The sequence below is a fragment of the Megalops cyprinoides genome, chromosome 2 (genome assembly GCF_013368585.1).
Source record: "Megalops cyprinoides isolate fMegCyp1 chromosome 2, fMegCyp1.pri, whole genome shotgun sequence".
NCBI lineage: Eukaryota > Metazoa > Chordata > Actinopteri > Elopiformes > Megalopidae > Megalops > Megalops cyprinoides.
The window spans coordinates 29,886,525-29,900,866 of NC_050584.1; the positions used below are offsets into that span (position 1 = coordinate 29,886,525).

At 40.7% G+C, this 14,342-nt stretch overlaps 1 protein-coding gene across 1 annotated transcript; it reads right to left on the reverse strand.

Annotated features, from left to right (window-relative positions):
• Nucleotides 1-1,922: 1,922 nt before the first annotated feature.
• LOC118770166 (tripartite motif-containing protein 16-like protein) lies at nt 1,923-13,798 on the reverse strand. Its single transcript, XM_036517665.1, has 7 exons — nt 13,494-13,798; nt 13,208-13,361; nt 12,633-12,728; nt 4,839-5,069; nt 4,470-4,629; nt 3,059-3,109; nt 1,923-2,628 (listed from the first exon to the last, which is right to left on the reverse strand). The coding sequence occupies exons 1-7, from the start codon at nt 13,796-13,798 to the stop codon at nt 2,099-2,101; spliced, it is 1,527 nt and encodes a 508-aa protein (XP_036373558.1). The 3' UTR covers nt 1,923-2,098.
• Between the last annotated feature and the right edge of the window lie 544 nt (nt 13,799-14,342).

Consider the following 14,342-nt stretch of genomic DNA (forward strand, 5'->3'; position numbering starts at 1 on the left):
CCTCGTGCATACCTGTTTGGCAAGACTTCTTGAACACTGGAGTGTACCTATGCAATGTGTAGCCATAGTAACCATACAATTAGTAGGCAGGCATGGTAACTCCTTTTGAAGTATTCACATAAATGAAGAAAGGTTGCAGTATTGTCTAGATTCATTCATTTGATAAATTTCAAATGTCTTACAGCTGTGAAGTCAGTTTTGCTTTTGCAGTGTTTTTTATTTCCAGACACCCCCCCGCCCAAATTGTTTAGAGCGAATGAAGTTGACCATTCTCTCGAAGTGCAAATTCTGAGCAGTGTTCAGCAGGTAAGGGATCATTTGGCTATGGTTCACTGATTTCAGCTATTTTTTTTTTTTTTAAAGGTTTATAGAGCCGCACTAAGGATGGCATCTCCGGTGTTTAAACAAGGGCCCTGAGACATTGAGAGATGCTTTTCTTAATTACAACAATACCCTTACTGTATGAATTGTTAATAACATGAAATACACTCTTATAATATACAAAACATACAAATGAAAGACCCCATTTTATTATGTGATTGGTTAACTTTAACATTGTTTTACCCTCTCTGTCACTTCCTGAACTTTTACGCATTACATGCGTTAATATTGAAGGCACTTCATGTATGTTTGAATAAGCAGAATACTTTGAATGGGCCATTATTTTCATGTTTATCTCACAGATCTTGTTACCTCAGTGATGTCTCACGGTGAACCATCCTTGGCGGGGCTCCGGCAATCATGTGACGCCTCCGAGCACCCAATCCAGATTTCCAGTGACTGGAAATCACACCCGACAAGCAAAAACATTGCGGTGAACGAGATGTTTCATGTATGTAATCACCGTCTATGCAGACACGACTTACAACCGTCGCGTTAACTGGGAAATGACTGTCCTTATCTTGAAAAAAATTGGAACGTTGGGTTATATTTACATTTATTCATTTGGCAGACGCTTTTATCCAAAGCAACTTACATAGGTTACAGTTCTTTACAATGTTATCCATTTATACAGCTGGATATTTTACTGAGGCAACTGTGGGTTAAGTACCTTGCCCAAGGGTACAGAAACAGTGTCCTAGCGGGGATTGAACTGGCAACCTTTCGGTTACAAGTCCTGCTCCTTAACCACTATGCTACACTGCCACCCCATGTTATATCACATTTAGGACTGCAAAAGTAAACATGAGCAAAAAGAGACTCAAAACGAATGACAAAAAATCTGTTTATTGTATGTGTTGAACGACCTGGAGGGCTGTGAGATCATAAAATGGAGATTATAAAATAAATGCCTAAACTCAGCTTTTAAAAGCAGACGCCCACATTCAAACTGTGCTTAACATTGCAAACTGTCAAGTAGCCTATGACTTCAACAAAAGTGAACAACTTTAGGCTACTTGTTTATTGTGGCCTCGGCTGTTCAGACAATGAAATTAAAACAGAGGAGAGGACATTCTGGAATAGCCTATTTCTATGAATATTTGTAGTGGAATTAGCAGAAACAGATTGCTTCTGATATTGTGAACCATTTTTCATCTTACCGTCATATTGTGCATATCGTCACGTTTTAATATACCAATATATCGTTTCACGACGTTTTGTTGCAATCCTAGAGTCAACCATATTCGGACTACAGTAAAGTATAGCAATAATTTTGGCTATATTAGCTATTTGGTATAACAATTAACTTCTTTGTTCATAGCAAATTCTTTGAAAATATCATCTTACTGATTTAATCGGAACTTTTATTTTTTAAAAGCAACTGTTACGTGTTAAACTTCATGTTAAATTTCCAACGAAAAGTTGTACAGGAATATCAGAATGTGAGTTCAAAGACTATGTTATTCTGTTAGCCTACCAGAACCGTTAATAACTTTTTTTCAGGCTTCTGATTGGCCACATGGCTTCACAGTTAGGGAGGACAGAGGTTTTTTTAAGAATGAAGGAGGAAAACCCCCATTTTTGAAAATATCCGTGTACGTGTGGACAAGGCCTAAAATATATGTAGCCTATTTTTGGTCATTTTTATTAATAATTCATTTTTGGCTCACTGGACTGTTTTCCCTGCACTTTGATTACAGCAGATCGTCTCTCTCCCTCATCCCAGATCACACAGTTTCACAGATGTTTCATAACCACACCCAAACCCAGGATAGAGGGGTTGAGTGAATGTGGTCTGGACTCTGTGGAGGAGGGTCATTGTGTCAGAGACGCTATAAAAGGACAGAGTTCCCGCCGTGTGATCCAGGTACACTCCTATTCTGGAGGAGGGAGGGGAAGGGATTTCAATGCTCTTATTATTGTACCAGAAAGAGTATGTGGAAGGACAGCAGTCCAAACTCCAGGACTTGTCATTCCATCCTAGACTAGAGCCACTGTTCCGTCCTTTCCTGTTGATCTCTTTATAGGAGACTGTTATAGAAACCCCATAAAGCCCACTCCACTCAGCCTCCCAGTAACAGCGTCCAGACAGACCCTCTCTGCACAGCACCTGAGGCCAGATATCAAATCTCTCTGGATGATCAGGATATGACTGGGTCTCTTCCACCCATGTCACCACTCTGTTACCCTCAGACAGACGGAGGTTTCTATGTGCTGTGTTGGAGTCCAGTGTGAGCTGACAGGAATCTGAAGGAGGAGAAGGAGAGAAGAGACTTCAGTAAAATCAAGATCATCACACTTTTTTCATTTGTTTTGATTTTACTTTTTTTCTACATGTTTGTCATTTCTCTTTTGTTTAAGCTACTTTTTTTTTCTCTCTCCTTGTTTTGAATTTTCCATTAGTGTGGTCCTTCTTTTTCTAATTTCTACTCATGATGTAGTTTTCCTTAGACATTGTATTACTGTTGGACATAGTTAATCTCATATTATCCATATGTTTAATACCAAGGGTGACTGCATCTGAATGAGCAAGATTCTGATTGAGGAGGAGCTGTATGAAATCCCTAAAGTGGGGCTGTCATGAATATAAAAAATACTGTACATCTTCTTTTTTTCATTTTTACTCACATTTCAATATTGTCTTATTCTGTTAATTTTTATTTAATTACAGACTCACATTGTAAGAAGTCCTCTCTGGTCTTAGGCTCTAGAATATGGACATCTTTCACTGGGGAGAGAAAGATTACAAGAAAGGATGAAATAAAGTTACATAAAAGATCAATTTAAACCTTAGCTGCCACTGTTAAATATCAAAACAAATGATGCCATGAATTAAGAGTTTAATTATCTAGGTGATAACAGGAGGCTCAGTAGGTTTGGCAGTTTACTAAACAGCAATGACATTTGGAACTGAGAGTTTGAAACTGCAATGTTGCAAATTCTACCACCCGCCTACCCTTCTACCATGGCGACTCATTAGCTGAAATAGATGTGTGCACAACTGTCATTGTACATTTTCACCATTTTCATCTGAATCACATGGATGGTAACTTATCCCCTGCAGGAGTTTAGCTAAAGGGTGTGCGTGTGACTCCACCATCAGGAGACCGATGTCACAGCTGTGCTGATGTCACTGTATTAGCTGCTTCTTGTAAAAGGTTTGTTTTCACTGAAGATCATGCATTTACTCTGTCTACTTCATCAAGTCACACAAAATTTCTGATTTATTCTGATTCATGTGTCAGTGTATCAGGACAACATGCACTGCTAGTGAAATTATCAACATGCTTTCTGAAAATAAACAGACATATGTATTTTGGTTGTTTCAGATACGGTTCAATCTGTTGAAATATGCTTTGAAAATGTGTTTTTTTTTAGTGTGACTACATTAAATGGGGCAAACATCCATCTGAATGCCTGCATGCAGAATTCTGCAAAAACATACTGTCAGTGCTGAGGAATACCACCAACAATGCCTGCAGGGCTGAATTAGGGAGGTAAATATCCAACGCACGTCCACATCCAAATATGAACACTGAAATTAATCATCTTAGAGCAATTCCATCAGACACTCCACAATACAAGGCTCTGCAAACCCAAGAGCTCAGCCCAGAAAAGTGTCCCCTGCAGTCAGCTGGTCCTGAGTCACTATGCTAACTAACACTAACACAAAGCAGCTTCAGGTCAGCACTGCCAGTTAGAGTCAACACAATTATTACATAAATAAAAAAAAAAACACTTATATGAAGTCACTGCTGTTATCTTTAATGTGAGGAATGTAAATGACTTTGATGTAAATAGTGCTTGTATCTGTTAAGCAGTTCTGAATTTGAGAGACTTGACAACATAGACATTGTATAAGATGCACAATCTATATCAATTTTTACTAAATACAAATGCCAAAAACTCTGGGTTATGAATCTATCTTTGTAGAAAATCTGAAAAATTTTCCCACTGCAGAAATCTGTAAGATTTTGAATGATGTACTGTGAAGTGTCTGTGGTTATACATACATAAGTGAGTTCATGTGTGAGTGTATAATTACATTGCATGAAATATTAAAAATATATGTAAAAAAACATACTAACCAGTTCTTGAGAGCTTGTCTAATTCCCCCTTATAGATGTCCTTCTGTTGCTCTCTCAACTCAGAGACAGATTTACTCACAGCCTCAAAAGAGAAGCGTGGACTGACAGTGATGCTGGGTAAGTCTCCAGGTCCAGAAGGGGCACAAAGAGACTGACAGCTCTACAGAGAGACAGAAAGACAGAGAACCAACCAATTACAGATTCCTGTGGAGATGCCAGTAGTAGACATTTGTACATATGGACCATACCACACATATATATATATATATATATATATATATATATATATATATATATATATATATATATATATATATATATACACACACACAATACATACGCACACAATAAGAGAGCCAGTGACGTTACCTGGAGGGAATGGATGTGATCCTCTGTGTGTGAAAGCTGCTCCAGTTCAGCGTCTCTCCTCAGCTCAACAATCTCCTGCTCCAGTCGCTCCAGGAGCCTTTTAGCCCGATTCACTGCAGCCTTCTCCTGAACTCTGATGAGCACTTTCACCTCAGAGCGCCTTCTCTCAATGGAGTGGATCAGCTCAGTAAAGATCCTCTCGCTGTCCTCCACTGCTGCCTGTGCAGAGCGCTGTTAGGAGACACAGGGAGAAGAGAGCTGAACGTTTTAATTTGGCCTTTCACTCGGTTATTCCTGGGACCCCAGACAGCCTGTTCCCCACTGTATGGCTCTTTGGGATTGAGCCCCACAGGGCTGGAAAGTGGCCCAACACTGGGTTCCTCACTGACTGACTGGAGGAGAGCCCTGAAATTGTCAGTACCCACCGTGAGTGACTCCACAGCCTGTCTCAGATCCTGCATCTTCTTCTCTCTCTGCTGGATTCTCTGTTGGAATTTCCTCTGTGTCACCTCCAGATGCTTCTGTGGGTAAATAACTTTTCCCATTATATTGTATTGTACTGACATGTAGTTATAATACTTTCTTATCAAAAGAGAAACCTAATAACTAACGATTAAACTGTATGACATACTGCAGATCAGTTTGTAGAACTGTACTGGCCCTACAGGTAAACCTTCTAAACTGAGACAGCTGCTCCAGCGGTGTTGATTCCCATTCAGGGAGTGAATAGGGGGGTGAGGGGTGTGAACAGAGCTGCCACAGAGAGCTGGCCTGTGTTCACTTCCTGCTCTTACTGCTGTATCACTCTGGACTCTGACCTGAGCAGGAGCAGCTTGGAGTCCTCTCATCTTCAGTTTCTCCACCACTTCAGCTAGCATAGTGTTTCTGCCCAGAAACGGCCTTGGGGTGAAGGTCTCTCTGCACTGGGGACAGCTGTAGATACCAGTATGATCATCCTGATCCCAGCAGCCCTTAATACAGCACATACAGTAACTGTGTCCACAGGGAATAGTCACCGGACCCCTCAGTAGATCCAGACAGATCGAACAGGTAAACTGGTTCTGACCCACTGAGATGCTGGCCTCTGCCATTTTACCATTTTACGGCACACAATTATAGACACGGAGTTTACTTTCGTTTCTCTGAAATCGCGTGACAGAGTGGGAGTGACTTCCTAGTTCTCTCCACAGCTGCAGGAGGCGTGGTGTAGGAATGAGTCCGAGCGTTTACTCATAAATATCACGAACAATCACTTGCACGGTAGTACTTATGTACATGACTCAGCACATTAATATCCCCTGTCACTCGGGGAAACTATGGCGCTAAACAGTGAGTTATTTTAAAAATGTGTTACTGCAAGGATTAACGTGGCACGGTAAAGCGAACGCGTGATTGTGTGTTAGCGTTTTTGTCCTGGTTAGCTCAGCCCTGTGTTTTGCGCTCAACCATATGTGGATGATGGTGTCCTTGTTCGCATAACGTTTAATGTTGTTTTTTTTTGGACGCACTTTGTGCTTGACTTTGGGAGTCGCTCTGGCTAAGGATGGCGGTACGCGAAGCCACTGGCACGCAACATTGTACCTTGATTGCATTGTGTGACACTCCCTGTAACAAACTTGCAACTGCAACAAAGATCGACAGCGGCCTTACTTCATGCAACGGTACACGAAGCCACTGACACGCAACTTTTATCGCTTGCAATAAAGTTGTACCTCGATTACGTTGTGTGACACTCCCTGCAACTAGCTTGTAACTCAAATGGTAGCCTAAGTAAAAAGTTAACATTGAACACCAACGTCACACAGATAACCTATAGGGAGTTTTCTGTAGCCTATCTGACCAAGCTTTAAAGTTAGCTAGCTAGTGCGGATGATGGATCCATATTATATTGTCGTAACTATAGCCATATACACCTTTTTTGGGGTCAGTTTTATTTGTGAAAATTATAGCAATAATGTAGTTGATGAAGGAAAAAAACGAATTAATAGAACTTTTTAGAAAAACCACATAACGAACGTAGAATTGTTGTACGCAATATGCAGTGAAATTACGTACAAGATATAAATGCGATTGGCATTGAGTGCATTTTAGATCGCGTTTGAATTACTTGTTGAATTATTCGTATAAAGTTGCCTGAAATGACGCCACATGCAACTAGCGTTTGCAGCTTTAGCTGCGTCTGTTTTGCTTCGTGTAACATCAGCCTCAGAGCGTCTGCTGCCAGTGTGTTATTGAGTATCAGTATGAATAATTATATATTCATGAATAACTATAGTACAGACATTGTGAAATGCTCATGAAAGCATAGTGTGGTCATTGACAAGATTATGAATATTTATGTAGCGCTAATGTATGTGTTGTGAAGCTTTATGAAAGCCTTATGTAGTCCTTATGTGGCCCTTTGTGGTGTTGACTAAAACTTAATCTTTGTGAATTTCAGAGAATGAGATGTCAGGAATGCACATCAGACTGTGCACATGCTTAGTGCTTAGTGTACATGTGTTCAGGTTATTGTATGTGTGTGTCTTATACTCATACTGCTGCTTATTGACCAGTCTGTGTAATTCTGTACTATTGAATTTGGTAGTGGAGGTAAGCTACGGGGCCTGGAGTTAGCAGTGCTGTCCGCTCTATGCACATAAGAAACATGGAGTTAAACTGTTGGCCCTTAATTAACCCCTTCGTTAGAGTTACCAAATATTTCAGCTTTCCTCCAGAAGGCTCATACCTTCACTTTCCTTCCATCAGTGAAATGTAATTTCATTGTATTTTTGTAGTTATGATATTCTCAGTTATACAGACCCCCAAATTGATGAAGTTGGGCCTATAGTTGTGTTTTAAATATGACCAGAGTATGCTGGGCCTCACATGTGTATTGAAGCTGCTTTAATATTCTTCTCCTTTTATGCCCAAACATGCAAAAGAAACACCACCAATCACCAGTTATTTAAGAATAAGTGCTTGATTCATTACTTTCATACACTTAGTCAGTCAAACAGATAGGACTAGATGTTAAAATTCCTGAGAAATCGGCAGCCATGAGGTGTTGAGTGGGGGATCTGGGTAGAAACATCATTGGGGTCCTCAGGTGAGCACCCTCTTTCCTTGATGTTTCTTTGATGGGCCCAATACATCTCCTGAGGGCTCAAAAGTGAACCTTGCAGCCACAGGTCCCCCCCCCCCCCCCCCCCCCCCCCGCTTTTACCCTTTTTGCTGTCTGTCAGCATGCAACAAAGATGTTGTCTTTTCTTTTTAGCCATAGCCAGTTGCTGCTTCTCTCTGCAGCTTCAGATAGGTGTCTGATGGCTTGCTGTAAGGTGCATCCTCGGGCTCCCATTTGCTTCAGTAGCCTGGTGGTGGAAATAGCTACAAACCCTCTGCAGCCCACTTCAGCTGGGAACACATGCGTTTTCCAGCCCTTTTGTCTTGCCTCCTCTGCAAGGTCTGCGTACTCGAGCTTCTTGCGTTCATACGCAACCGCATCCTCTCATGGCACAGTCAGTTCAACAATATATAGGAGCCTGCAAGAGCTGGGTTACAGGATCAGGTCTGGTTGGTGGACAGGATCTCTGGTGGGAAAATGAGTTTCCGGTCCAGATCAAATTGCAGCAGGCTTGACTCCCTTGTTAGTGGGCTGTTGGTACGTTGCCCAGCTGATATGAAGGCCACTGTGTGTGTTTGGGATGGCTGACAGGGGGGTAAAGCATTGGTGGTGGTCCTACTAATACTACTGATGCAGCTTGGGAGTCCAAGCCATTTCTTCACATACCAACTGACTGTTGTCTCCAGTTTTTCTACATTTGGGATAAGATTAGAATAAGGAGTTTGTGTATTACATTTTGTGTGTTACAAGTGTTATGATGCCCCTGCACTCAGCCAAACAGTCGCGTGAATGACCTTTAAAATATCACAAGCTACCAGTGGAAAAAAGCTGAGGTAGAAAGATAGACAGACAGACAGACAACCCATTGTCTTGTAATGTTAAATAACATTTTAGTACTCATCCTGCCATATGAGTGAAATGACAAACACGAGTTTTGAGTTTGTCTTTAACTTTATTATATGAACAAAGTAGCAGCCTATACAATGGCAAAACACAAATGTAATACACAAACACAATAAAACAAAAATTTATCAAATGTTGTGCTGATAATGCCAGTGCTGTCATATCACTGCTTAAATGAGCTGCGCCCAGGGTATTGCACAATAGCAAGTACGCAAGTACACATAGCATTTCAATCTCTGATAGGTGCGTTCTCCATCCTTGCGATCTTGCAAGACTGCTCTAGTCAAGGGCACACTCAAGAACACAAGTACGTTCTTAGCATTATTGGTATTGATAAACAGATAAACACACACACATATATATATATATATATATATATATATATATATATATATATATGTATGTGTGTGTGTGTGTGTGTGTGTGTGCAGTGTTTCTGCTGCTGTTTCTGCCCTATGTTGAATGACTTTCTACTTTCTACTTCTACTTTCATTTCAGAAATAATAATCATGGAGCACAAAGAGGATGCTACAGCAGGGTTGGCACCATGTTTGAAACTGGGAGAAGCTTGATGGAGAGCTTGTGGTCAAAGAATGGTGGCTACTGAAACAGGTTGCTTCATCTGGTCAGCAGATAGAGGCTCTTGCTCCCCCTCTGGTGTGAGTGCTGCTGTTTGTAACTTGATTTTAGTCTAACAGAATATGCTGTGTAATTAGAGTCAGCAGGTACTTTATGACAGAGTAGCACAGCAGCTGTGTATTAAGATTATAGCTGTGTATATATTAAAGTATGTTCTCATGTATGGCTCTGGTATTGTATGAAACGTACAGTAGTAAGGGTGGTGAAGACAGCTGATTTTTCATGGGTTGTTGGATTTTTGCTTCTTCAGCACTTCAGGTTTCTGTGTATTTTCTCTATGCTGGAGGTCCTGGGAAGGCCAGATGCAGGTGGAAGTCAGAGTAGCCCTGAATGTGTAAAACGCACAGGGTGTGACAGCTCTGTCCCTCACACCAAAGCCTCACAGCAGCAGAGTCACTCAGGACTGCAGACACACTGACCAGTGGGTGTGTCACCGCCTCCCATAAATTATTGTACATGTCATTTGTCATTAATAATGACAACAATGCTATTGTCATTATTAATAATAATTCATCATAATTCAGTAATAGAAGTAGTAGTAGCAGTAGCAATAGCATTTTTGTTTTCAAACAGCAATATATCTAAAAGCCTTTATAGGAAAATGGCGCCCCCTGCTGTTCCCCTCTGAGCTGTTGGGACCAAAGTATCTTTCTGGTTGTTGGAGCTGAAATTGCCGACACTGAAGATGTAACAGAGCTGCCTGCCTTACAGAGCTTTCCAACCTTTTCACTGGATGAGCAGAAACACTGAGGCTACTAATAATCTTTTATATGAATATGCTGAGATAATTTAGAGACTATTATTAGACTAATATTAGAATATGACTGAACAAGATTCCTTGATTATTCCCAAGGAATAAAATCTGCAAAACTTTTTTTTTATCAATTTCTTGTGAAAATTGTAGAGAATATATTGTTTTAAGTCAAAATTATGGAATCTCTTGTGATGGAGAGTTCTAAAATAAGTGACTAAACTTCCACAATGCCCACATTTGGACTGTGCTTTCCAGTTCAAGTAATAAAGTATGGGTTAACAAGACTGAACAGGTTTACCTGTTTATTTCGCCCTCTGCTGTTTATACAGTGTAATTAAAACTGAAAACTGAAACTGAGTGCATTTTTGGATTTATTCTGTAGAGATTAGTAGAAAATTTAGAATAAATAGCTTGCTGCTGATGCCGCAAACCATTTTCCAGCTCCACAATGCGCATCGTCCATCACATTTTTGTATGGAGATATATCTTTTCTTAATGTATTTTGTTGCACTCCTAAAGTCAACCATATTCAGAGTACAGTAAATAATAATTGAACTTTCTAATATCTGGTACTATGAAAGAACTTATTTGCTCATTTGAAATGATTAAAAAAGGGTCATCTCACTGATTTAATTTACGTTATTTATTGTGTGAAAGAAACTTACAAGTTAAAATTAATGTTGATCTGTAGATTTGCAATTAAAATCATACAGCATATGAATAATGTGATATAAGTCCATAGGCTGTATTATTCTGACCCATATGAATTTATATGAAATTACTGTGACTGAAAATAAATTTTAAAATGTAAGTATTGATGGTAATGTTTTCACAAAAAAATTTTTTTTGGCTCACTGAACTTTCTCCCTCATCCCAGAACACACAGTTTCACAGATGATTCATAAATACACCAAAACCCAGGATAAACGGGTTGAGTGAATGTGGTCTGGACTGTGTGGAGCAGGGTCATTGTGTCAGAGATGCTGTAGAAGGACAGAGTTCCTGCCCTGTGATCCAGGTACACTCCTATTCTGGAGGAGGAGGGGACAGGGATTGCAGTGCTCTTATTATTGTGCCAGAAAGAGTATGTGGAAGGAGAGCAGCTCAAACTCCAGGACCTGTCATTCCATCCTAGAGCAGAGCCATTACTCTCTCCTTTCCTGCTGATCTCTTTATATGAGACTGCTATATGAACCCAATCCCCACTCCACTCAGCCTCCCAGTAACAGCGTCCAGACAGACCCTCTCTTCACAGTACTTGGGCCCAGCAGTCAAATCTCTCTGGATGATCAGGATATGACTGGGTCTCTCCCGCACTTGTCACCACTCTGTTCCCCTCAGACAGACGGAGCTTTCTATGCACTGTGTTGGGGTCCAGTTTGAACTGATAGGAATGTGAAGAAGTAGAAGGAGAGAAGAGAGCTCAGTTATCATAATCACACTACATCATTTACATATTTTTCACTTGTTTTAATTTCTCATTAATTAATCATATTATTTAATTGATTTCATATTAACAATTAATTAATCAATCCTAACGCTATTAATTACTTACTTGTCTGCTTATTTTCTATCAGTGTACTCTTTCATTTTCTAATATAAAGGTCTTTCTGTCCAAAGTGTTACTGTTGAACATATATTATGACTGAATATTCAAATGTTTAATGCCAGGATAACTTCAGCTGAATTAATAGGAATCTTATGGAGGAAATGTATAAGTCGTTCAAAAATGAGTCCTTCAAGAATATAGAAAATATAAATAGAAAATTCTAGGGAATATAGAAAATTCTCATGTTGCATTGAACGTTTTATTGTGTTTTAATTTCAGACTTACATTGTAAGAAGCCTTTTCTGGTTCTGGGCTCTAGAACAATGAATTCTTTCACTGCCGACACAGAGAGGAGAAAGATTACAGTTACTTTTAAACAGCAGTGACAGCTGGAACTGAGGGTTTGAAACTGCAGCATTTTTTCAAATTCTACCACTTTCCATGGTGACTCATTAGCTGAAATAGATGTGTGCATGACTGTGATTGAACCTTTTCATCATTTTTCATCTCCTGATCAGCTCTTTCACCTCAGAGTGCATTCTCTCAATGGAGCAGATCAGCTCAGTAAAGATCCTCTCGCTGTCCTCCACTGCTGTCTGTGCAGAGTGCTGTTAGGAGACAGAGAGAGAGGAGGGCTGTACATTTTAACTAGGTCTTTCACTCAGCTCTTACTGGGACCCCAGACAGCCTGTTCCCCACAGTGTGACTCAGTGGGATTAAGCCCCACAGGGCGAGAAAGTGTCCACAGTGGGTTCCTCACTGACTGACTGGAGGAAAGCCCTGACTGAGCCCTGAAATGGCTCTACCAGCAGCCAGCTGTTGTCTTCTCCTCTGGTCAGTACCCACCGTGAGTGACTCCACAGCCTGTCTCAGATCCTGCAGCTCCTTCTCTCTATCTCGGATTCTCTGCTGGAATTTCCTCTGTGTCTCCCCCAGCTGCTTCTGTGGAGAAATTATTTTCTTACTATATTTTACTGTTTTCTCATCTATTAATATTTGCGTTATATTAAAAGATTAGTATTATATTAAAAATAACTAACCATTAATCTGTATGATATGCTGCAGGTCACTGTGTAGAGCTGGTCTTATAGGTAAAGTTTCTAAACTGTGTGAGTGAACCAGCTGCTCCCACCATGTTGATTCCCATTCAGGGAGTGAACAGGGGTGAGGGGTGTTAGCAGAGCTAACTGGCTTGTGTTCACTTCCTGCTCTTACTTCTTTATCACTTCAGACTCCAGACCTGAGAATTACTTCCTTAGGTTCAGTTTTTACAGAGACACAAATGAATTGACATGATAAACAGGTTTATCAAACAAAAAACAAAAAAGCTTTATAGTTAATGTTCACACTGGTCATAATTCACACAAATCAAATACAGATATAGTATAGTAACAGACTTGCCAGTACGTTTCAGTCCTTACCTGTTTCTCAGTCCTTTCTGCTGCAGCGGAGACTGTGTCATGGCGTCGGTGTTCATCCATCAAACACAGCAGACAGATACACTGCTGATCAGTACGACAGTAAACCTCCAGCAGCTTCTTATGTTGAGGGCAAATGGTCTCCTGAAGGTGTCCAGTGGCATCAATCAGATTATGTGTGTTTCCTGGATGGAGTTCATTGTGAAGTTTGAGGTGAGTTTCACAGTAAGAGGCCAGACACACCAGACAGGACTTGACAGCTTTGCGCTTTCTCTCAATGCAGACATCACATGCCACGTCTCCAGGTCCAGCGTAACAGTGAGCAGGAGGAGCAGCTTGGAGTGCCATTTCCTTCAGTTTCTCCACCATATCAGCCACAATGATGTTTCTTTTTAAAACAGGTCTTGTCGTGAAGGTCTCTCTGCACTGGGGACAGCTGTAGACACCAGTATGATCATCCTGAACCCAGCAGCCCTTAATACAGTCCATACAGTAACTGTGCCCACAGGGAATAGCCACTGGATCCTTCAGTAGATCCAGACAGATTGAACAGGCAAACTGGTCCTGACCCACTGAGACAGTGGCCTCTGCCATTTTACTGCACACACTGACAGAGACAGAGTTTAGTTTCGTTTCTCTGAAACTGCATGAGAAAGAGTGGGAGTGACTTCCTGGTTCTGCCCACAGCTGCAGTAGGTGTGTTCATTAGAATCCCCTTAGTGTGAATCCAGGAGCCAATCACAGAACAGCTCACTGGGCCCCAGTCAAAGATGGTGAAATATGTTGAAGATACTCTATCTCTGTACTTTCAGCTATAATACAGCTGCCATGGACAAAGTAACTGCAAAACAGTAACTGCATATAACACTGAAAGATGGATTGTGAGAATGTTATTCTCAGATTGGCATTGGAGAGATGCATTGTGGGATTGTGCAAAGCACCACAAAAAGGGGTAAAAGGGCAAACCTTCTAAGCTGTCCAGGCGATTAAAAACACCATGGAAACAACGGTTATATATTTAACACAAATGCAACCATTTTGTTCCATTACTTTAGAACAGGAGGTCCCAGCTGGACAGGTGTGCATTCAGACAGGTCTTCAGAACACTATTTATCCTGAATAATGCACATCATTCAGA

Bases quoted from the DNA above. Each gene is read 5' to 3' on its own strand.
- LOC118770166 (XM_036517665.1), bottom strand. From the start codon at position 13,798: ATGGCAGAGGCCACTGTCTCAGTGGGTCAGGACCAGTTTGCCTGTTCA. The intron at 4,630-4,838 runs GTAACGTCACTG...GTCTCTCTGTAG, and splicing joins ATCACATCCATTCCCTCCAG to AGCTGTCAGTCTCTTTGTGC. The intron at 3,110-4,469 runs GTTAGTATGTTT...TTCTCTCCCCAG, and splicing joins AGACAAGCTCTCAAGAACTG to TGAAAGATGTCCATATTCTA.